At 59.2% G+C, this 23,048-nt stretch overlaps 2 protein-coding genes across 2 annotated transcripts; both read left to right on the top strand.

Moving 5' to 3' along the window:
• Nucleotides 1-18,093, top strand: PIK3R2 (phosphoinositide-3-kinase regulatory subunit 2). Its single transcript, XM_041481975.1, has 16 exons — nucleotides 1-159; nucleotides 6,693-7,416; nucleotides 11,714-11,806; nucleotides 12,184-12,246; nucleotides 13,211-13,342; nucleotides 13,543-13,744; nucleotides 14,029-14,114; nucleotides 14,392-14,497; nucleotides 14,594-14,692; nucleotides 14,834-15,014; nucleotides 15,201-15,326; nucleotides 15,606-15,748; nucleotides 15,947-16,123; nucleotides 16,344-16,415; nucleotides 16,632-16,802; nucleotides 17,056-18,093. The coding sequence occupies exons 2-16, from the start codon at nucleotides 7,077-7,079 to the stop codon at nucleotides 17,246-17,248; spliced, it is 2,184 nt and encodes a 727-aa protein (XP_041337909.1). The 5' UTR covers nucleotides 1-159; nucleotides 6,693-7,076; the 3' UTR covers nucleotides 17,249-18,093.
• A 2,608-nt stretch (nucleotides 18,094-20,701) lies between these two features.
• IFI30 (IFI30 lysosomal thiol reductase) lies at nucleotides 20,702-22,682 on the top strand. Its single transcript, XM_041482153.1, has 7 exons — nucleotides 20,702-20,924; nucleotides 21,598-21,777; nucleotides 21,846-21,920; nucleotides 21,995-22,090; nucleotides 22,176-22,328; nucleotides 22,409-22,477; nucleotides 22,560-22,682. Exons 1-7 carry the CDS (start codon nucleotides 20,793-20,795, stop codon nucleotides 22,623-22,625), a joined length of 771 nt encoding a protein of 256 aa, XP_041338087.1. The 5' UTR covers nucleotides 20,702-20,792; the 3' UTR covers nucleotides 22,626-22,682.
• Nucleotides 22,683-23,048: the final 366 nt, after the last annotated feature.

Below are 23,048 nucleotides of genomic sequence, written 5' to 3'. Positions count from 1 at the left end.
GGATAGATTCGGGCAGTTCCGTTCTCTCTCGTCTGCTGTCGGCTGTTTCCGGGGCGGGTTCGGGCCGTTCCGGCGGCGCTCGGGCCTGTCCAAGGCTCCGCCGGGCCGGAGGCAGCAGCGGGCTGGAGGCGAGCGGCGGCGGATGGGGCCGGCGGAGAGGTGCGGCGGGGCCGGGAGCGGCGGGATCGGGATCGGGGGCATCGGGATCGGGGAGAGCGAGCCCGGATCGGGACCAGGCCCAGGGTGGGCGTCGGGACCCCCTCAGCGTGAGGCGCCCCGGGGCTTGTCTCTGTCCCTCACGGGGCAGCCTCGAGGATGTCCCCGGACCCTTCGGGAGCTGCCGGCACAGGGTGTCCCGCTGCCAGGACAGTGCCACTGCCGTGTGGCTTCGCCGTGATGCCGGGGCTATGCCCCCCGGTCCCCCCCAGGGCTGTCTCTGTGTCCTCCCATTGCCGGGGCTATGCCCCGGCTGTGCCCCCCGATTCCCCCCCGAGCTGTCCCTGTCCCTGCTCCCCCCGATTGCCCGGGCCGTGTCCCCGATCCCTCCGGCCTGCCTGCAGCCCAGCAGTGCCATCACAGATCCCCCCCCGTGCCACTGTCCCCACGGTGGTGACAGTGCAGGGACCCCCAGCACGGTACATCCCCATCACCGAGAGTCCTGGGGGTCCCGTGGGCCTCTCAGAGTCCCAGCTCTGTTCCCCCTGCCCGGGGCAGTTCGGACCTGGCTGTTCCCTGGCTGGAGCTGGTGCCCCAGGGATGTGCCAGGTTCAGCCCAAGGGTGGCTTTGCACGGCATCCCCCAAGCCCTGGCTCTGGCATGAGCCCCCCACTGCTTCCCAGGGAGGTTGGCCATTGCATTTCTTCTCTTCCTGGGGATGTTTCTCAGCCCCTTGAGGAGGAAGGTTCCCATGGTCATGTACCTCCTAAACTGGGGGGGTCTGTGATCGATGGGAGATAAAACCAGGGGGCAAAACTGTCGAGAAATGCGAGCTGTGAAGAGCTGGAGCGGCCCCAGCGCTGCCTTTCAATGGAGTCGAGGCTGCCTCTCCTCCCATTAATGCACGGCTTTGATTTCCCAAGCAGCTCTTGGAGCCGCTGGGGAACTGGCCCTGTGACTTTCTCTGTGAGAGCAGAGAATGGAGACAGCTGAGTAAATATAGCCTAAATCACTGCTTTCCTGGCCATTCCCCCACCCTTCCCTGACATGCCAAGGGCTGGTGTGTCCCTGAGACTGGACTGGGCTCTGCTCTAGCCTTCCACCATGTGGGAAAGTCCAAGGCATGGTTTGGTTTCTTCGGTGACTCTCTTTGACGTGGGCAGCTCGTGCTTCCATCTGCCCGCGCGGTTCGTGGCACGGCCTCGTTCCTCCTAAAGCCGATCTCTGCCCCAAAACCCCGCGTTCCCAGCTCGCTGGAACAAGGGTTTAGGCACACAGGAAAATCCTCTGTGCCTGCAGTTGGGTCTCGCTTGGACAAAAGCGCTGGGTTGGAAGGGAGAGCGCGGCTCAGCTGGAATGTGGCGAGGAGCAGAGTGGTTTGCGGAGCCAGTTTGGAGCCGTGTCAGAGCTCTGAGTGCCGGGGTGTGTTTACAATGAAAAAGAGTATTTATAATATCGAGGGCTCTTTTAATTCCTCTGGGAATCTCTGGAGCCGCAGCTTGGAGCTAAAGTAGCTGGGTAATGGAAGATGAAAAGCAGACAGAGGAAGGGATGGTGGATTTCTCAAGTTGGAAGGTCTGGGCTCTCTCACCAATATCCAAATCATGCTGGTCTATTAACTTGGGTGCTTCTTACCTCGTCGGTTACTTCATGTGATTGCTGAGCTGTGCAGAGCTGCTAATAAATCATATAAATTCCAAATACCCTGGGGAATGTGATTTTAAGCAGATAAGTTAGCAAGAGCAGTTGGATTTTTTTTTTTTCATGTACTCAGGTTTTTTTTAGAACTGTAATTTTTTTGCCAAAATACAGCTCCTGGGTTTCTATATCCCTAAAGCCAGCTCCATGAATGCTCCTAAAATGGAATTAGTGTGTTCTTGCTGCGTGGGGGATGGTGTAAGAGCAGCCTGGAGTGAGATGATGGGGCTGATGTTGGGTGCTGGGTCCTTCTCTGCCTACTGCCAGCAAATAAAAGTCTCTGGCCACGTAAAAACGTCTTGTAAGCAGGAGGAGAAAGCTTGTGAGGTGGTTAAGAAAGAACAAGCTTCAGCTGGAGCAAGGAAGAAGCCTCTGGACAGTGTGAGAAGTCTTGGAGTAGGTGTGCAGACTGTCTGAGGTGCTCTCATGCTGTCCAGCCTTTGAGCAGGAGGTCTCTGGGACCTCCAGTGGTCTCCCGAAAGTGAGGAAGGTGTTGGTCATGCTGTTTTATTCAGCTCCTCGTGTCCCTGCTAATCATGACATTGACCTTTTCAGTGAAATATTTCAGATATTCCTTCACTTCCTCAGGCTTTGGTGAATAAAGCAAAATATTTAATGAAACTCAGGCGTGAGCAGGAGATGCTCTGTGTCCCTGGCAAAGGGCGGCTTGTGGCTGTGGGCAGGAGCTGCTGCTCCTGGGGAGCTGCTGCTGGCTGGCTGGGAAGCATTTCTGGGGAAAAGAAGAGGTGAAAACGGCCTCGGCTGTCCCATGCCTGGCTGGGGCACGGTTCAGGCATAACTCCCCTCCTCCCCTGCAGCTTTCCCCTGTTTGGAAGGAAATACCAGCTGGCTTGGCAGCGCCGTGGCCAGCCCGGGCTGCAGCTCTCCCTGCTCCGCTGGCCGCTTCCCCAGGGGCAGCTGCTGGAGCGTGTCCAGCTCCGCTTCCCGCCCGCCCCAGCTCCCTGCAGGCTCTCCCAGCTCCTTCCCCCACAGCTCCTCGTGGCACTGCTGCCTCTTCCACAGCCTGGCTCGTGGCTCCAGCCTCGCGAGACGTTTCTCCAGTCATTGTTCCTGCTGGGGAGGCAGCGGGCCCGGGAAGCTGCCTGGGAGCACAGGGATTTGCTGTGCTGTTTGTCCTGACTATAAATCAGGAGCTGCTGAGCTCTTGCCCTCTGTGCCGCTCGGTGTTGTGGGTGCTGGTGGGCACAGGATGACCCATGCTGTGCTTGCCGTTGCCAGCTTCAGGAGCTGAGGCCATCAGAGCTGCCCTGGCTGCATGGGTCAGAAGGACGTGATGCAGCAGCAGATGTCACCATGGAAGGCAATTCCCTGTCCATTTTTATTCCCATCCATCATTGCATTGTTCTATTTTCTCCTTTTATTAAAGGAAAAGTTTGTTCTTTTTGTCTGTAACTTGCAGTTCAAACTCGATATGGTGTTTATTTTGCTCACTGAGGATCTGATGTAACTTGGAGAGGTTGAAGCTGCGTATACTGTTGTGAGCATATTCTTCTTTTAAATATTTTTATGCATTCTTTCCTCTCTCTGGAAGGAAAATAACTCAGTCTTGCTTCAAGTTAAGCTGCACTTTGAACTGCATTTGGAACTGGGTTAAAAAGCACAGGAACCACATTTAAAATGTTAAGATGCTTTTATTTATGTGCTGGGCACAGACAAAAAGACTTGTAATGTGTTTTTTGTTTCAAACCGATGTATTAAACAAAGAAAGTATTGACAGCAGTTAATGAATCGAGGGATTGTTTCTGGGCACTGAGATAGATTTACCAAAGGTATTTAGCTGTCTGATGCATGGGATTTTCAGAGCAGCCTAAGCGAGTGCTCGCCAGCACAGACACACGAGGTTCCTCTCTGAGAGCTGAGCAAAGCTGGAGCTGGGCCCAGCAGAAGGATTTTGGCAAGGTGCTGCCTCTCCTCTCCTGCTCGGAGGTGTGCTTCCAGCCGACAGGCTCATGCATGTCCCGGCCTCTCGGAGCTGCCTTCCCTCCAAAGAGCTGTTCCTGGGCTTTGGGAAGTGTGTGCTCCCAATCCCCAGAGACTCTGCCAGCTGCTCTCCGAGGGTGCAGAGCCTTCCTGCAGCTCAGCCAGAGAAGCCTCTGGCTGGGTCCGTGGCAGGACAGAGGACAGCTGTTGCCCCTGGAGAGGACGGTGCTGGCATTAGCCATGAGGATTCGGGTCTCCTGGGGGGCTCTTCACTCATGTTCATGAGCACTCGGTGCCCACCTGGGCTGAGTGTAGGGAAAGCAGGTGAGACTTCTCCAGAAACAGCCTGGCTCTGAGTTCTCTGGATTTTTTTGTGTGCCCAGTGACCCTCTGGGACGTGGGGAGCACGGTGGCGCAAAGCTGTGCCTGCGTTCCCACCCCAGGGAAGAAGGCTGTGGAAGGAGTTGGTTGGAAGAAGCTGCGGGACCTGCTCTTTGGAGACACTTGGTGCTCCAGAGTCACTCTCCTCTTCCCACCCCTCCACGCAGATCTGCTTTTAAAAGCTACTGAACAAGTTTGCCAGGCCTGAGCGTTTTGTCCTTCCAGCCTCTTCAGCTGCACCGGCTTGTTGGAGACGCCTGGAGTCGGGGCTGGGATCCGCGGGTGGAAGCTGGGGGTGCCTGTGGGGGAGCATCGACCCTGCTGGGGTTGGGCTCTGCTGCCTTTGGGTGCACTCTGGGGTCTGTCCTCCCCGGGAGGAGCCACTCTGGGGTCTGTCCTCCCCGGGAGGAGAGGGAGCTGCCAGCGCCGTGCCCAGCAGGCAGCAGCCACTCAGGCCCTTGGCATTCAGACAGTGCCCCCGGCACGGCGACTCCGCTCTGGGGGACCCTGACAGGCAGCACTCAGAGGGGCAGCCAGTGAGCCTGGTCATAAATCTCTCTTTATGCTCTGGATTATGAAGTAATATTTTCCTGGCTAGGGCCGGTTGGATTGGGGAAATGCAGGCTCTGCTGCAAGTTCCTTGCAGCCACTATCCCAGCATGGTGGGACCTTTCACAGCGGCCATGCTGGGCTGTGCTGCTTCCCCTGTGAACATCAGAAACCTCTGTAGGGTCTCTCCATGAATTCAGCAGTCTGGTGTTGCTCCTGGAGCTCTGGAGAAGCTCTCCAGCAAGTTGGATCAGGCTCAATCCTGTTCCCCACCCGCCTCTGGCCGCAAGTGCCTCACCTCCCCGCGGGCAGTGCCTGTTCATTCATGGCAAAGACAGCCCGGCTGGGACGCCTGCCCGAACTCAGGCAGGCGGTGCGGGCTCTGGCTGCTTCACAGGTTTCCTGTGCCATGGCCTCTTTGTGCCTTTTGTCCTTGTCAAGGGAAGGAGCCCTGGTGCCGGGCTGGAGAGCCTGGCTGAGAGGTGGGGCTGGCTCCTCTCGGGGGACTCACCCCGATCCCAGACTTTGTGGCAGCACGTGCAGATGTGGTGACACGTGCAGGGCTGATATACCACGTGCAGGACGAAAGAGGGATTTGTAGCTGATAGGAACTGTAAAGTGTTGCTGGCCCGGAAGGGTTATTTTGAAATCTGCAGATCACCACCGTTGGTGCCTGTCACAGAGTCCAACCAGCAGTCAGAGCAGCCCTGGCTTCGTGCCATGCTTGGTTGTTCGCTGACCCCTCTGGGAAGGTTGTCCTGGCTCCCTTTGCCTCCTTGCCTCCCTCTGCCCAGGCTCCCACAACCCTGAGAAGCACCTTCCTGCTGGTTAATAGTTTTCAGATGAGACTCAAGAGTTTGAGCTGGGTTTGGTGGTTTCTGGGCCAAAACAGGTCAAGCCTTTAACAGGACCTGCAGCATTTGAGCAGGCCCAGGGTGTCCCTGGGAAGGCTGGGTTCTGGCTGCCCCAGTGCCTTGTAGGTCCGGTCCTCGGCCGCACGCCATTTCTGCGGGAACCAGAACTCTGGGATTTGCCTGAGGGAAGTGGAAAACTGGCCTGTGCAGCCAGGAGGGGATGGGAAAAGAGGACGTGCCTGGCTGGTGGGAATGTCCCGGCTCGTACATCTCTTCAACAACATGTTATAACCCAGGTTTATTCTTTTTGGTGGATTTCTGGGCAGGGCAGGCAGCATATTCAATTTCTCTCTGAATAGCTGAAAGGCAGTTAGGAGCTCTAAGTAGACTTGAAGGCTTCTAAAGATTATTTTAACTCCTTTTGCCTCCATCTCTGCGAAAAGAACCTGTGCCTGCACTTGATGCTGCTGCTGCTTTTGAAAAGTTCAAAAATTGACTTTTTGCTCAGAGCAAAGCTTTGAAGTGCTGTTCTGTGGGAATGGCAGCACATCTCGAAAGCCTTTTGCTGAAAGCGTGGTTAACCTACATTTGTGGGCAGCTCCCTTCAGAAGATGCCTTTTTGGGGGATTGCATGGCAAGATGTAAAGGTGAACTGTGAAATATAATCGATTTAACAAGGGAAGGTTAAATCTGTTTGTTCTGCTTCTATTCAGGGCCTGCAGCTGGTGGGTGCAGGGTCACCCTTTTCCGTATGCAAAAGTTATCCTGCATAAAGGCTGTTTTGTCCCACTTGTTGTCTCCTTGTTTGCATAAGTGCTGTGAGGAGGGTAAGCTGAAGAAACAGGAGTGAACCTCTTTAAGATGCAGAGCTGGTGCTTGGCTGTAGCAGAGAGGAGGTAGCGTTCCTGCCCGCAGCCACTGGCTCCTCACTTGCTTTTGGGAGTGTAAATCGGGATTAGCATGCCCTGCGTGGATCCAGGGCTCAGCATCAGCTGCTAGGTAGGAGAGAAACGAGTCCTGCCTCTCTCAGGTGAACCCCTGGTTTGAATGTTGGCATGTTGGGAGGGTGTGGGGTGCCTGGCTGTGCAGTGACAATTCTTCTTCTCTTTGCAGGCACTGGAAAAGGGAACATAGCGTGCCACGCTGTTCCAGGCTGGAAGCCTATTGTGCTTTTCCTCCCCAGACTCCAAGAGACTGGCTTTTTTGGTGAAACAGACCCTGATCTCGGGTTTCTTTGCTGCATGCCCTCTCACCAGTGCTGGATTATGTTTGTCTCTTTCTCCCTTTGCTCCATAATTTGGTTGAATCGTGGTTTCAAGCTGAGGAAAAGGGGCTGCACTTAAGCGCTCCTGGGCACCCAAACCAGGCTCCTGGGGTGCCGGTTCACACAGAGACAGTTCAGAGTGCTGATGGGGGAGAGCTGCCTCTGAGGGCCCTCCTCTCCCACCTGGAACGTGCTGCCTCACCCTTCAGAGCCCTTCTCCCCCAGCAGAGAGGATGGGCAGCACCGACGGCTTCCAGTACCGCGCGCTCTACCCCTACCGCAAGGAGCGCGAGGAGGACATTGACCTGCTGCCCGGGGACATCCTGGTCGTGAGCAAGGGGGCCCTGCAAGCCTTGGGCTTCAAAGATGGAGATGAGCAGACCCCCAATCAGATCGGGTGGATCCTGGGCGTCAACGAGCGCACCAAGCAGAAGGGGGATTTTCCTGGCACCTACGTGGAGTACGTGGGGCCGGTGAAAATCGCTGTCCCCTCACACCGGCCCCGGGTGCAGAGACCCCTGCCTGCCACACCGGGCGCCAGCGGCTGCCGGCTGCCCGAGGCTCTGGAGCAAGGTAAGCCCTGCTGTGTGCTCTGTTCCTCTGGGACACCTCCAGTCTCGTGTGTGATAGATGAGAGAGTGTGACTGGCTTCACAAGACAGTGGTGAAACCCTCAGCTCGGCAGCAGTGGGTTGTCCCACCAGCAGCAGTACAGTTGAGTCGCAACCAAAAGCCGGCGTCTCTCAGTCCTGGCCCAGAGGAAAGCACTTTGTTCCTCCAGCTTGTCAGTCTGCTCAGCAGAGCTTCCTGGGGCAAGCTTTGTCCCACTCTTACATCTCCAAGATCTTCTCCCCCTCTGTTCTGCAACCAGCCAGGATCCCCATGGTCCCTCTCCCTGCTCCACTGATTTTTGCCAGGCTCCCTCCCTTCAGGATAAGTCCTGACCTCTCCCAACCACCACCTCCCCGCCCCTGCAGCGCCTGGGGCAGTGCTCCCTGCCAAGAACTGCTCAGCCCTGCTGAGAGACACAATTACTTGTCTCTGGGCAAGAGGAGAAAAGTCAGGGTCTAAAAGAGTGCTTCTGAGAACTGGAGCTAATTGCTTGTCTGCCTGGCAGCCAGCCCACCCCGCGGGTCGCAGAGCCCTCGCTGGGGCCAGGCAGCCACCCTGGGGCTGGGCATGGGCTGTCCTGCACCTGCAGCTGCCTCCCAGCCCCTGGCCTTGGCACAGACCCCGTCTGGGAGAGCCAACGTGCCTCAGCCCTGCCTGTGGAGCTGTGGCAGCTGCCTGCTCTTTGCCTGTTTATTTGGCTCCCAGGCACATAAACCCTGTAGCCAGGGCTCAGCAGCCCCCAGGTTTCCCCCTTCTACTCTTTTGTGAGACCCCCACCTGCAGTGCTGAGTTTGGACAAGGCAAGAACGATGTGGGCCTGTTGGAGGGAGTCCAGGGAAGGCCACAGAAATGCTCCTAGGGCTGGAGCCCCTCTGCTCTGGAGCCAGGCTGGAAGAGCTGAGGGTGTTCACCTGGAGAAGAGAAGGCTCTGGGAGACCTTATTGTGGCCTTCCAGTACTTAAAGGAAGCTTATATAAAAGAGGGAGAGAGGCTTCTTACACAGACAGATAGTGATAGGACAAGGGGGAAGTTTTAAATTAAAAGAGGGAGAGATTTAGATTAGATGTTATGAAGAAATTCCTGACTGTGAGGGTGGTGAGGCCCTGGCACAGGTTTCCTAGAGCAGCTGTGGCTCCCCCATCCCTGGAAGTGTTCCAGGTCAAGCTGGATGGGGCTTGGAGCAACCTGATCTAGTGGAGGGTGTCCCTGCACAAGGCAGGGGGGTTTTAACTGTGTGATCTTTTAAGACCTGGAGAAGAGAAGGCTCTGGGAGACCTTATTGTGGCCTTCCAGTACTTAAAGGAAGCTTATATAAAAGAGGGAGAGAGGCTTCTTACACAGACAGATAGTGATAGGACAAGGGGGAAGTTTTAAATTAAAAGAGGGAGAGATTTAGATTAGATGTTATGAAGAAATTCCTGACTGTGAGGGTGGTGAGGCCCTGGCACAGGTTTCCTAGAGCAGCTGTGGCTCCCCCATCCCTGGAAGTGTTCCAGGTCAAGCTGGATGGGGCTTGGAGCAACCTGATCTAGTGGAGGGTGTCCCTGCACAAGGCAGGGGGGTTTTAACTGTGTGATCTTTTAAGATCCTTCCAATCCAAACCATTCTGTGATCCTCTGGGGGGTGACAGCCATACTTGGCCTTCCCATGCCTTACAGAAGATCTCGTGCTGGTGTACATGGGAGGAGTGGGGTCAGCAGCAGGAGCTGGGGAGTGCCAGGGAACGCTCCCAGCTGGCAGTGCTGCGTCCTCCCCATCCCTCTCTGCCTGGGAGCCACGGCTACCCCAGCAGATGCTTCTGGCTGTGTGAAAACACCTCTGGGGTCTTACGAAACCGGGGTTGTGGGGCTGGTGCAGCTCCCTGCAGCTGCCTCCCTCGCAGGAGCCGGAGGGGCGGCCCCAGGAAACATCTCCGCGGGGTGGGAATGCGGCCGGGCCCTGCGCGTTTGGGTTGGCAGGAGAGCCTGACCTGAGTCATCCCACTTGCAACCTGCCTTTCCAAGAAAGCTGCTCCTCTCAGGAGCCTGGGATGTGCTCTGTGCTGAATGTGCTGGCCTTCCCTGCATGGTGCTCCCTCAGGGGCTGGATTTCTGCGCTCCTCGGCTCTCCCCTCTTCTCAAGGGGGCTAGGTGGAGGTGTGTCTTGGTGGTCAAAGGCACTGGTGGGGTCTCTGGGAGGTGGAACAAGATACATGCCAAAGCTCCTGAAACATAGCACAGACAAATTTGGGAAGGAAACCAAAAGTCTGCATCCTGCCCAGGGATGGAGGGTGGGGTACCAGGGCACATGAGACCAGTGCCAGCCCTGTCCCTGTGCCCTGTGGGGGCATCTCCAGAGCCAACTTCCACTCTGGCCATAGGCAGGTCCTGCAGGGAGGCAGTTCAAACACCCAGAGCCATTTTACACTCAGCCTGCAGGTTTGATCCTGTATGGGCCATTCACTTAAGAGCTGGACTTGAAGATCCTTGTGGTTCCCTTCCAGCTCAGGATATTCTGTGATTCTTTATTTCTGTATTCTGCTGGGGAGACACATTTTTGCAATGGAAAAACCGTATTTGAGCCAAGCCTGTCTTATTTCTTCATGGTGTGCACTTTAGGAGGTGCAGAACCGTCTCCTGGCAATCCCACAAAACTCCTTGCCTGCTTCCCAGGTCCTGCCCTGGCTGGCAGGGACCCCTTAGCCCCTCAGTGTCACTGGTGGAGCAGGGCCAGCGCCACAGCTGTCCCGGGAGCGGGGCCGGCCCCGCGGAGCAGCGAGACCCGGCGCGTTCTGCCAGTGGATTTACGAGCTGCTGGTGTTTGCCTTCCGCAGAGAACACGAGCGGAAAATGCGGCTCGGGAATATTTCCGCAGCTGCCCGGGCCGTGCTGTGAGCAGCCTTGTTCGCGGCAGCCCAGCCCGGAGGCCCGGCAGGCTCAGGAGTTGCTGCTGGCTCCCGCTCTGTGCCTGACAAAAAAAGACAAGCTGCTGCCTGCTGAAGCAGCACATTCCCGGCCGGGCCACGTGGGCAGCGCCAGTATTTACTCTCCCTTCAGTCCTTCCCAAGGGTCAGGCAGGGAGCTGCCAGCCTGGAAGCTTGCCTGCATCTTCCCCACACCACGCTGGGCCCCTTGCTGTGCCCAGCAGCTCGCTCCAGTGGGGGATTGTCCCCACTCCCAGCAGCACAGACCTTTGCAGAGCTGCTGGGTGCCTGACCCTTGTGCTTCCCTTCCCATGGCTGTTCTGTCTCCCCTCGAGGCCGTGGGTGCAGGAGGCTGAGCTGGGTGCGCAGTTCCAGCTTGCTGCGCCTTGTGGTGAGACCACACCAGGCGAGTTCGGGTCAGATCCATGACAACGGAGCTGTTTCGCAACGGCGAGCAGCCTCTTGGCTCTGCCTCTGCAGAGTGGAGTGTGCTGGGTGTCCTCACCCACTGTGGGCTCCCCAGGGTCTGCCAGGTGCTGTGGACCAGCCTGGAGGAACCTCCTGCTCCGGCTGGTGCTCCTTTGGAAGCAGGATGGAGCCTGGCACCGCTCATCCTCCCCCAAAGCTCCTGCTGGCAGCTCTTCAGCCAGACCTGCGTGCTCCTGCCCTGGCATGCACAGGGGAGGGGGTGCCTGCAGCCAGAACCTCGAGATTTTCTGGAAGTGGCAGTGAAATACCACGGGATACGGGGCTGCAGATCCCCCAGGAATGGGGGGGACCCTGGTCCCGTGCCACGGGCTGTCTGTGCCCTGTAGCAGCATGCACAGAGGCTGCGGGCTCACGGGCAGGGGGAGGCACAGGGCTGGTTTCCATGTTAAACGAGCAATCAAGGGCAGGAATTTGCTGACATGGCATTCTGTCTGAATCGCTGGATTAATCACAGCTCACCACGAGGAGCAGAGTGAGCTCTCTGGCCCCGCTCCGCTGCCAGCCCTACGCAGCCCCTGTGCTGGGCAGGGACCCAGCCCTAAGCTCCAGGAGCCCTGGTAACCCCTGTGCTGCCTGCCCGGGGGGTATGGGTCCCCAGGGGGATGGGCTCTGTCTCCAGGCCTCTGTACAGAGCAGTAGATATCTCCCTGTGCACACCCAGTCAGGGCTGGAGCTCAACAAGTGCTGGGCTGGCTCCTGGGCAGGTTCCTTGCAGACTGCATGGTGTGTTTGCCTGGGCCACAGCCTCACAGCGGAGGCCACAGCTTTCCTTGCTCCTGTTGGGAGTTTCCTGGGTTGTGCCCTGGCCCAGCTCTGCTGCTGAGGGCTGAGCTGGTGCTGAGCCCTTCTCTCCCTCCCTCTCCCCCAGGGTCTCCTCTCCCAGACTTGCAGGAGCAGTTCAGCCCTCCCGAGATTGCTCCGCCGCTCCTGGTGAAGCTGGTGGAAGCTATTGAGAAGAAAGGTAAGGGGGGTAATGCTGAGCACTGGGGATGCTGATACTCCCCAAAACCCTACAATGGGACCTGAGCTCTGTGGGACACACAGGACACAGCTGCTCTCATGTTCCTCCCTGGGTTGAGCTGCTGAGGCCCATGAGGGTGTTTGGGTTGAGCACCTACACACACTGGGTGGGTGCTGGGGTTTGGGAATGATTCCAGCCTGGATCTGTGCCATGGTGGAGAAATGGGGCCACTGAACCGGGTGTTCTGGGGGCCAAGGGGGCTGCAGCAGGGGGTTGGTTTGGACAGCATCCAGGCCTGGCCGTGCCACAACCATCGCCCAGCTGGCACTGAAACAGTGCCTGTGCTGGAGCTGACAGCAATGTCCCCCCTTCCACAGGGTTGGACAGTGAGATGTTGTACAGGACATCTGGCTCCGAACTGAGGCAGGCGCTGAGAACCGGTAAGAACCAGCTCGGCGCGGTGGAGGCGAATCGGCTCAGATGGAGGAGATTAGTGGATGTGACAGCGCCAGCAGTAATGCAATCCAGGCCAGGCTCGCCTGTCCCCGGCAGTTCCTGACTCCCAGCACGCTGCCTCTGGGGCTGGGCTGTCCCCATCCCAACACGTCCTTGTCCTTTGTGGAAGGGATGGGACAGGGGGGATCCCTGGCACCGTCCGTGGGGGGCAACAAAGGGATGTGGTGCTGGCTCAGAGACTCGCAGGCAAAGAGCTGAACCCCTGTGCTTGTCCCCTGCTGTCTTTGGGGTGCTCTGCTGATGGGCTGGTGGAGGCTTCTCTGGCTTTGTCATGCCACTAATAAGCAGGGGAGGATCTTTGAGCTCGGCTTGGTGGCTGGAGCTGATGTCTCTGCCGGGGAGCCCTGGGAGCCGTCTGCCTTGGCTGCGCTGGGGCCTCATCCGGCACCACGCTGGCGAGTCCCCTCCCGCAGACGTTCCTGCAAACCCCAACCACACAGTGCTGTCAGGCTGTGCTCTTGGGACAGGCTTTATGTGCTTCCCAAAATCCTGTGTTCGAGGGAGGTGTTTGCTCCGTTGGGTTCAGTGTGTGGCTGCTCAGTCTGTGCTTGACTCCTGCAGCGGAGAGCAAAACTCTCACCCAAGTTATGCCTGCCCAGAATTCTTGTGCTGGGGCTCAGGGCAAAGGTTGTGGGTACCCAGAATGACCTCTGCCCTCTCCCAAGGGGAACTGCTGGGGTTCCCAGAGCCAGCTTATTTCTGGGGTGCACATCCTCTGTCACATGAGTTGCCTGAAGGCTGCCTGAGCTCCCTCGTGGTGTTAGTGAGCTCTCATGATAGCTGGCTGCTGTGGGATGGTTTATGGGAAGGGCGTTGGCAGCACCAGAGCTGCCAGCTGGGTGCCCAGTGCTGTGTTTACCCTCCCGTGGGAAATCTGTGCCCTGACAGATTGGACCCTGGGTGACCTGGAGCCCCTGGACGTGCACTCCCTGGGCGAGGCACTGCGAGGTTACCTGCAGGACCTGCCCTCCCCCGTGGTGCCAGTGTCAGTGCATGGAGATATCCTTCGCATCCTGCAGGGTAAGGGCCTCCCTGGCTGCCTTGGGGATGGGTGGTTGGGTGGGGTAGACACGTCTGGAATATTAAAATAAGCCCTGTCCCTATGGGGCCTGGCACATGGCCCCCACTGCTGACAATGCTCCTGTGCTGTGACGCAGCCGGTGAGTGGAGAGTGGTGCCGGCTGTCCCAGCTCTTCCCTTGTGTCTTGTTCTCTCCCCAGAGATCCCCCAGCCAGAGAATTGCCGGAAGCAGCTGCTGCTGGCCCTGGAGTCGCCTGCGGTCCCGCTCCAGAACACGCTCACCCTGCAGTTCCTGCTCCGGCATCTGGGGAAGGTATCGCAGCAGGCCGAGAGCAACAGCCTCCACCCTCGGGCCCTGGGAGAGATCTTCGGCCCCCTTCTCCTCCGGCTGCCTGGCGCCAGGTACGTCAGGCTTTTGGTCCCAGCAGCGTTCCCAGCTCCGGTCACTGTGCCTGCCAGGACAAGGAGTCCAGCCCCTGCTGGGCTGCACGTGGGATTAAACTGCTGGCAGCACACAGAGGTGGGACTCAGAGCCGGGACAGAGCCCTTGCTGCCCTGTCAGCCTGGGATCTGGCAGCTGGGGTGAACCAGCTGACCCCAGAGGACATGGGAGTAGTGCCCCACTTTGGACCCCCATGCGGTACGCCACAACTGCTGTTCTTAACTTGTCTCTTTTCTCCCTGCAGCCCAGAGCTGAGCCCTGACTTCTCTGTGCTGTTTCTGGAGACACTTCTGCAGACGAAGGAGCTGGAACCAGAACAATTGCCTCCAGGTAATGAGATGCCCCTTCCTTGAGGCCTGAGGCACTGGCATTTGTGGGTGTGGACTCTGCCCCCGTGATTGGGTTGCTGAGGGTGTTTTGACAGCCTGGAGGCTGGCTCAAGGTGTTCAGCTGCTGGAGATGTGCCAGGAACAGCTCCAGGAAACGTGGTGGCCAAGGGGCCTTCCCAGGCCAGTCACTGCAGGGAGGGGGACTCAGCACTCCGAGGGATTGCCAGTGGGGAGCTGGGATTTGGGCTCACCCTGTTTCATCCCTCCTCCTCTCACAGCCCTGCCTCCTAAACCGCCGAAGCCGAAGCCCAGCGCAGCCAGCCTGGCCAACGGGAACAACGCGCCCTTGCAGGACGCCGAGTGGTACTGGGGGGACATCTCTCGGTAAGGGGGTGACTGGCAGCTCACACTGGGGGTGCTCTGTCCATCAGGTGAGCCTTGGGGCCACCTCCCAGGCCGTGACAATCCTGTTCCTTGCAGGGAGGAGGTGAATGAGAAGCTCCGGGACACACCAGATGGGACCTTCTTGGTGCGTGATGCCTCCAGCAAGATCCAGGGGGAATACACACTCACACTCAGGTAGGGCTTTGGGATCCCCTGGGAGCCTCAGGGCTGCAGCTCCTGGGACATGTCCCTGTGCTTCCAGGGATGCCAAGGTCTCTGGCTGATGTCGGGTGCTGGGGTGGTGCTAAGTGCCCTTTCCTCTCCCCTCCACTGCAGGAAGGGAGGCAATAACAAGCTGATCAAGATCTTCCATCGGGAAGGCAAGTACGGCTTCTCGGAGCCCCTGACTTTTGGCTCGGTGGTGGAGCTCATCACCCACTACCGGCACGAGTCGCTCGCCCAGTACAACGCCAAGCTGGACACCAGGCTGCTCTACCCCATCTCCAAGTACCAGCAGGTGAGGCCTGTGCTGCAGGAACATGGCTGGCAAGCACAGCCTGAACCAGGGGCATTTGTTCATCCATCTCTGCTCCTTTGGTAGATGACAATGTCCCATCCCTCTCCCTGTGTGCTGGAATGTTTTGTTGCGGGGTTTTGTGGGACCAGCTGGAGCAGGTCCTGACTGAGGCTGTGCCTATGGCAGGACCAGGTGGTGAAGGAGGACAGCGTGGAAGCTGTGGGGGAGCAGCTGAAGGTTTATCACCAGCAGTACCAGGACAAGAGCTGGGAGTACGACCTGCTGTATGAGGAGTACACACGTACGTCCCAGGTATGTGGGCACTGCCTTCCCCACGGGCTGCCTGAGACCCCCAAGGGCTGCTCTGTCACCCCCTGAGTGCTGGCAGCCACCCTGCTGTACACAGGGGAGACCAGAGATGGGGCACCTGTTGCCTCATTTATCAGCTCATGGACAGGGACTCCCCAGAGGACGGGCTTTGAAGAGGGGGATATTTTGCCTGCAGCAAGGAGAGAACTGCTTTGGGGAAGTTGAAAGAGGAGTTGCAAATATGAAGAAATGTTCCTCAGCTTTTCCCTTCCTTGTCCCCAGGAGCTGCAAATGAAGAGGACAGCAATCGAGGCCTTCAATGAGACGATCAAGATCTTTGAGGAGCAGTGTCAGACACAGGAGAAGTGCAGCAAGGAGTACATCGAGCGCTTCCGGAGGGAGGGCAACGAGAAGGAGGTGCAACGGTGAGGATGGGGGTGGTGGTGGCCTGCCCTGCCTGGAGAAGGGCCCCAGGGGCTGCAAGGATCCTCCTGGCTCAGCACAGAGCCGAGGCACGTGGACTCCTTGTCTCTCCAGCAGCATGCTGTGGGCTGGAGCTGGCAGGCTGCCTCCTCCGCCTCCCCCGCTCTGGCTCACAGCCTAAACCCCCCTCTCTCTCCCAGGATCCTCATGAACTCGGAGAAGCTCAAGTCCCGCATCACAGAGATCCACGACAGCAAGATGAAGCTGGAGCAGGACCTGAAGAAACAAGCCTCGGAGAACCGGGAGATCGACAAGCGCATGAACAGCCTCAAGCCAGACCTGATGCAGCTGCGCAAGCTGCGGGACCAGTACTTGGTGTACGTAGTGCCCCTGCAGCGCGGCCCGGGAGCCAGCCGGCTGCCTCCCCCGGGGCTCCGGGGCTCGTTGGACCGGCTCGCAGCCCGCTGTGGGCAGGAGCCGCTCCCGCAGCGCGGCCTCGGGGCTCGGCGGTCCCCGGCAGCGGCGGCTGCTGCCCTCTGGTGATGGCCGCGCCCGGGGCTCGCTGCAGCCGCGCTCAGCTCTGCCCTCCTCCCCCAGGTGGCTGACGCAGAAGGGTGCCCGGCAGAAGAAGATCAACGAGTGGCTGGGCATCAAGAACGAGACGGAGGAGTGAGTGTCCTGCTCGTGTGCTGTTGGATTTGGGGGATGTGGGAGCACAGGCTGTGCAGCTGGTTCTGCCCGTGCTGTGGGCAAATCCCAGCTCCCTGCCTGGAACCTGAGGATATCTTCCCTGCCAGATGGGCGATGGCAGCTAGCGGTGTGGGGGGATGTGGGGGCCACACACCCAAATATAGGGAATCTGACCCTGCCTGTGCTCAACTGCAGCCAGTACTCCATGATGGATGACGAGGAGGAGCTGCCCCACCACGAGGAGCGGACGTGGTACGTGGGGAAGATCAACCGTGTGCAGGCAGAGGAGATGCTGTGTGGGAAACGGGACGGCACCTTCCTGATCCGTGAGAGCAGCCAGAAGGGCTGCTACGCCTGCTCCGTGGTGTGAGTGTCCCTGTCCTGGTGGGGTGGGGTGGGATGGGATGGGATGGGATGGGATGGGATGGGATGGGATGGGGCTGGCCCAGGTTGTGTTCCCGCATTGCTCCACCCTCTCCTTGCCAGATGCTGAAGGCGACAGTTCCCATCTGCCTTGGCTTCTCCTGCCAGGGCCAGGTGTACCTTTATGGTGCTTTGGTGGCCCTGCTTGTGCTCCCCTGTCCCACTGCTGACCCAGACTCCTGTGTCTCCCTGGCAGGGTGGATGGTGACACCAAGCACTGCGTGATCTACAAGACGGCGACGGGCTATGGGTTTGCTGAACCCTACAACCTCTACGCCTCCCTCAAGGACCTGGTCTTGCACTACAAGCACACGTCCCTGGTGCAGCACAATGACTCCCTGAATGTCACTCTGGCTCACCCGGTCCTTTCCCAGCCACCAGCCAGATGAGCAGCCCATGCACAACACAACAGCTGCCTTCAGCTTCTCCCCAGGGCGCTGCTTTCTGGCTCTGGACTCTTGCACCCTGTATAGTTGAGTCTCTGTGCTCCTGCTCCTTCAGAGCCTCTGAGATGTCTGTGACCGTTTCTGATGTCCCTCTTGGTCAGTAGCTGAAACCCGTGTTGGCTGATGGGACAGAAAGGCTGGGCTGTAGATTTGCAGTGGGCTCCAGCCTCTAGGAGGTGGGATCCAGATGTGATTGAATTGCTGGGGGTGAGCACAGCCCCCTCCCCTTCCCTAATAAGCAGGTCAGATCCCCTTCTTGCTGGCAGGTCGCCCCACTACGCATCACTGTAGAGCTTTGGTTCTTGATTCCTCGGTGCTGACCGAGGGGTTCCCTGCCTGGACACCAGAGGAGGCAGAGGAGGAGGAGGCTCCACTGAGCGTGTGCATCCTTCACTCTGGCTTCCCTCGGTGGCCTCGCAGGCTGTGATGGTGTCTGGTACGAGGGGTGCTGCTCTTGCATGCAGAGACATTTAGGAAGGAGAAACCTCATCCTCAGTGAGGCTCCCTGGCTGAGATCTTCGCTCTGTGCTGTGCCCCACCTGGCCACCATTCCCTCTTGTCATAACCACCTCTGGAGTGTTGCTGCCTGGGCAGGGAGGATCTGCTTAGCCGTGAATCTCCTGCCTTAGTTGTGCCAACGAAGCTGTGAAATCCGTGTTGGTACCCGTGTTTTCCTGGCAGGATCTGTGGGATGCACAGCTCGTTGTTTCCGGCCGGTTTCGGTGACTCTCTGCACACGTAACCCATTGAAGCTGACTGTAGCTCTGTAAATATGGTTCTTTTTGTGACCAGCTGCTCCCCTGGTGCTGGTGTTTGCTGAGCCCCCAGTGCCACCCCCAGCGTGGGCAGCAGCTGCCAGGCTGCCACAGCCCCGGGCCCTGCAGCTGAAGCAGGAGAGGGCTGGAGTCCAACGCACACTACAAGCCCTGCCTGGAATGAAGGACCTCTCTGCTGCAGGAGGACACATCTGTGGGGCCCAGGGCATGCTGAAATGTATCTGCATGATGGTGAACTACGTATGCAAAGCACTTAAATCGTGGGTACTGTATGGGGCTGGGGCAGGGCTGCCCACAACAGCTGGCTGCTGCAGGCAGGGTGCTGTGTCTGAGCTCACAGAGCCCCAGGGCAGCCCAGATGGGCCTGGAAGAGCTTTAAAAGCTGAGCTGAGAGTTGAAGCCATGGTGGCATTTGCTTTCCTGGGTTATCTCAGCTGCCTGGCTCCTCTTGATTTGCCAGAGTGGCTCGTTCCCTCTCGGAGGCTCCTCCTTGGGACAGGCGAGTGGATGCTGTGGACTTTGGCATTTTTGTTTCCCGTTGCAGCTTGGGTTCTGCTGGATCCATGGGGTGCTCTGTGCTCATGCTGTGCCTGCATCCTGTCCTTGATGTGCCACCTGCGTTGGGGACTGCACTGTCCCTCCCTCCCTGGCCAGCTCTGCTGCTTACCTTGCTCTGAGCTTGTCCCCAGATCCTTCTGGAGCTGGGGCTGCTGGAGCAAACATCCCATTCCTGTTGCTTGTGGCAGCTCTCCTATGCTCAGCTGTACAGCCCCATTCCCTGCTCTGCATGTTCTCTGCAGGCCCTGGGCCCTGGTTTTGGGTCTGGTTTGTCAGTGTTTGGTGCTCAGGTGCGGGCAGTGGGTCAGGGGGGCTGTGGGGGCACGGCCCAGCAGAGGCTGTGGTTGGCTTCGGGGATCACTTGGGAAAAGCTGCCAGGGATGAGTAAGGGAATAATTTGGACTCGGGCACGTGAGAGAAGAGGGCACGTGGGACTGGAGCAGGGAGGCTCAGTCCTCAGAGCTCTATCCAGAGGCCTCCTGGGACCTGTGAAGTGACCAGGGGTCTGCACCAACACTCCAAAGCTTTGATAGTGTTCCACACCTTTTCAGCCTGGAGACTCTGCTGGTCCTGTGCTTTCCCTGTACTTCCAGCACATCCCCAGACCACAGGACAGGCTGCAGGCAGATGGGATCCTCAGCCCCTCATCCCATGGGTTCCACGTTCTTCCACCACCACCCCTAAACGTGAGCTTGGGCCAGTCCTGCCTAGGGGGATTGCTCCCTGCTCATGCCAGGACCTGCTGAGCATCTGGAAGAGTCTCAGCTTGAAGCTGTCACCTGTCAATACTCGCTTGGTGCTCACCTGGCTTTGCTGCCCAGGGAAATTCCAGCTCCAATTTATCCTGTGTTTTTCTCCTTTTGGCTGAATTTCTGTTGTTCTCCCCGTGCTGTCCCTTCCTGCTGTCCAGCCACAGCCCAAGGGGGGTCACAGTCACCCCTCCTGCAGCACTGCCCTCCCTGCCCGCTGGCGGCCTGTCCTTGACAGGGCACTGCTCACGTCCTGTGTACGACGAGGAGGAAGATGCCCTTCTCCAGGGCTGCCTTTCCCTGACGGTGCTTCACTCAGCTCCTTCAACAGCAGCTTTCCCCTGCTCTCCCCGGGCTGGGCTTCCACCCCGGAGCTCCCCCAGCATAAGCTCGTTGTGATTTGTCCTTTGCTGCTTTGGCTCGTTCTGAACCCGGCCGTGTTTTGAGGCTGTGCTTTGCTGCTTGTGACGCCCACGTCCCCCAGCCGAGCCACACACCCGCGTCCCGTGGGTGCCACATGGCTGTTCCTGCTCCCCGGGGCACAGTTTGGGGCTTGTCCCTCTATGTCCCTGCTCTGGGGGGGCTCCAGGCTCCCCCGTGTAACCCCCAAGGTGCCAGTGGAGGCTTTGTGCTCGGAGAGGACGTGGTGGCTGCGTGAGGTTTTAGTTTCTAGGTATATGCAATAAAGAATAACCTGCCCCCCGAGCTGTCCGTTACCAGCAGTAGTGCTCTCTGCTCTTTCTGTTGATGTTTACTAATGTAAACCCAGTATTTGTTACTGTAAGAGGATTTTTTTTTTTGTACGGTACTTCGAAAAAACCCACAAAAACAACCAAAAAAAAAAAAAAAGAGGAAAGAAATAAACAGAGTTAATGAACCAGGCTCCTGGATTGCTGTGGGAGGTTGTGCGGGGGCAGGACAGTGCTGGGGCTGTGCCGCAGTTCCTGGGCTGGGTGCAGGATGTGACCCATCGCGCCGGGATTGTGCTCCGCGGGTTTGCAGGGCCGGGGCACGAGGGGACGAGGGCTGAGAAACGGCCAGAAACAGCGGCAACAACCGGGGGAACGACGAGCTCCCTCCGCACTCGGCCCCGCCACTGAGCTCGGGATGTGCTGGGCTGCACCCCCGTCCCGCACCCACCGCGGGCCGTGCCGGCAGCAGCCCCGCTCCCTGCTCGGGCAGCTCCACGCCTGGCTGCTCCGGGCTGGCTTTCACTGCCGGAGCTGTCACAGCCCGCGGGGAATGCAGCCCCGGAGCCCGGCAGCCCCACGTGGGCCGGCGGCGTCACGGGAGGCGGCGGCCGGAGCGGCAGGAAGGGCAGCGAGGGCGCGGGGAGGCGGGCACAGCCGAGCTTTAAAAGTCCCGACTGGGACGGGCTCGTTTCCGCGTCACCCCGGCGTCCTCATGGCCCCCGCGGTGCCGCTGGCTGTCCTGGCGCTGGTGGCCCTGGTGGCCCCGGGGCTCGGCGTGGCCCCCGGCTGTGATTACCCTGCCCACCGCTGGTGCAGCTCTCGGGACACCGCCGTCGCCTGCCAGGTCAGAGCCGCCGCTGCTGCCGGGGCTGGGGACAAGGGCAGGGTCACCCGGCACGCTGGGCCACCTCCCGCCTGCCCAGGGACGCGGGGACAGGGCTGGGGCAGCGCCTGGCAGCGATGCCTGGAGCGAGTGCCAGCTGCGAGCGTCGCCGAGGCACAGGGTCGTATCTGCAGGGATGCTCAGAGCCGCCGGTGCCACACGGGCACTACGGCATTCCCCAGCATCCCTGGGAACGGCTGTGGTCCAGCCGGACCCTGCCCCTCCCCAGCCACCGCTGGCACTTCTGCTTTTTAAGTGTAAAACCGCTTTTTGGCTTATTCTGCCCCAAACAGAGCCGGGCAGTGGCAGCACCCTGTGAGCCCCACGGGGCTGCAGCTTCCCCCGGGCACTGGGTGCTGGGCTGTACCCCCACCCAGGCACATCCTGGTCTAAATTTGTTTTCCCCTGAAATGTTTTGGGGAAGTGCTGGTGGAAAGCCCCAGCGCTGGGTGCCAGCCACGCACAGGATCGCGCGGCAGCAGAAATCTCCTGACCACTCTCACTTCCCTCTAGCCCTGCGCACCCTCATCCCCCTTCTTCCCCCATCCCGGAGCTTTGCCCCATCCCTACACATACCAGCATAGGGGGGCTGCAGCCGTACCCCCCCGTGCAGCCCAAAACCCTCCATGTGCAGGTGGAGAGCCGCTGCCCCAGCCTCCCTCACCCCGCGGCCGCGCCCGTGGAGCTGAGCCTGTACTACGAGAGCCTGTGCCCGGCGTGCCGCGAATTCCTGGTCCTCAAGCTCTTCCCCACCTGGCTGCTGCTGCCCGAAGAGATGCTGAGCATCACCCTGGTGCCCTACGGCAACGCCCAGGTAGGAGCCGCCCCTCCCGGTGCTCGCCCCGGTGCCGCCGGCCCCGCTCAGACCGCTTGGTCCCGCAGGAGAGGAACGTCAGCGGCAAGTGGGACTTCCAGTGCCAGCACGGCCCCGAGGAATGCTTGGGCAACATGATGGAGGTGACGGTCCCCGTTCCCACGGGGCTGGCACGGGGGGTTCCAGCAGCCCCTCACCGCTCGCCCTGTCCCCGTAGGCCTGTCTGATGCACGAGGCCAAGAACTTCAGCACCTACTTCCCTGTCATCTTCTGCCTGGAGTCGGGCAGCTCTGTCACCAAGAACCTAGAGGCTGTATGTCCCCCTCCCCACCCCTCATGCCCCACATGGAGGCTGTCCCCGTCCCCCTGACCAGCCCCATGTCCCCTGTGCCCGGCAGTGCCTGCAGATCTATGCCCCAGAGGTGGACAGTGGCCGCATCAGCGCCTGCGTGCAGGGGGACACAGGGGTGGCCCTGATGCACCACAACGCCCAGCTGACCGAGGCACTGGAGCCCCCGCACCAGTACGTGCCCTGGATCACCATCAATGGGGTATGGCAGGGGGCAGCGGGTGCCAGGTAGGGCTGGGACACCCTGGGGACCCCCCTGACCGGCCCCGTGTCCCCCCGCAGAAGCACACGGACGAGCTGCAGGCACAGGCAGAGGCCTCGCTGCTGGGGCTGGTTTGTCACCTCTACCAGGTGGGACAAGGCTCTGTGGGGACAGCAGGGCTTGGGGACACATCCCCATCCCTGCTGGGGCTCTCATGGCTCTCTCTGGCAGGGGGAGAAGCCTGAAATCTGTGGGGGCTCCAAGGCCCAGAAGATCCCGTCTGGCTGCAGGCGCTGAGGGACGGTGTGGGAGCACCGAGAGAGAGGCCAATAAAAAGGATATTTTTATGGAAAATCAGCAGGATCTGGAGTGGTGTGGTGGGGGGAGCAGGGAGGAGATGGGTTTGCCCTGCCACAGGAAGGGGAGAGGGACTGGGCACTGGGGCTGCCCTCCAGACCTGGGAATTACCTGCTCCAGAGGGTCACAAAGAAGCCCCTTGAAGATTCCCAGGAACTCTGCTGAGCAGCTCCTGGAGCAGCAGAACATTTCCTCTCTCCAAGTTTTGGGAAGCAGCTCCTGTGTCCATCTTTCTCCTCACACTGACAGCATTAAACTCAACCATTTCAGGAGCACTGGGGCCAAGACCATCCCAGTTCCCACCAGTTTCTCTCCATCCCCAACCAGCAGGTTTAGGATGGCATCTTCCCTGGTGGCTCCCTG

Source organism: Pyrgilauda ruficollis, unplaced genomic scaffold (genome assembly GCF_017590135.1).
Source record: "Pyrgilauda ruficollis isolate IOZ18807 unplaced genomic scaffold, ASM1759013v1 scaffold115, whole genome shotgun sequence".
In the NCBI taxonomy this organism is placed as follows: Eukaryota; Metazoa; Chordata; class Aves; order Passeriformes; family Passeridae; genus Pyrgilauda; species Pyrgilauda ruficollis.
This window is presented reverse-complemented; position numbering and strand designations above follow the sequence as displayed.

Excerpts from the sequence above, each read along its gene's own strand:
- PIK3R2 (XM_041481975.1), top strand. The coding sequence starts at position 7,077 with ATGGGCAGCACCGACGGCTTCCAGTACCGCGCGCTCTACCCCTACCGC. Across the intron at positions 14,693-14,833 it reads GAATACACACTCACACTCAG|GAAGGGAGGCAATAACAAGC; the intron begins GTAGGGCTTTGG and ends CCTCCACTGCAG. Across the intron at positions 16,416-16,631 it reads ATCAAGAACGAGACGGAGGA|CCAGTACTCCATGATGGATG; the intron begins GTGAGTGTCCTG and ends GCTCAACTGCAG.
- IFI30 (XM_041482153.1), top strand. The coding sequence starts at position 20,793 with ATGGCCCCCGCGGTGCCGCTGGCTGTCCTGGCGCTGGTGGCCCTGGTG. Across the intron at positions 21,921-21,994 it reads GCTTGGGCAACATGATGGAG|GCCTGTCTGATGCACGAGGC; the intron begins GTGACGGTCCCC and ends CTGTCCCCGTAG. Across the intron at positions 22,329-22,408 it reads CCTGGATCACCATCAATGGG|AAGCACACGGACGAGCTGCA; the intron begins GTATGGCAGGGG and ends GTCCCCCCGCAG.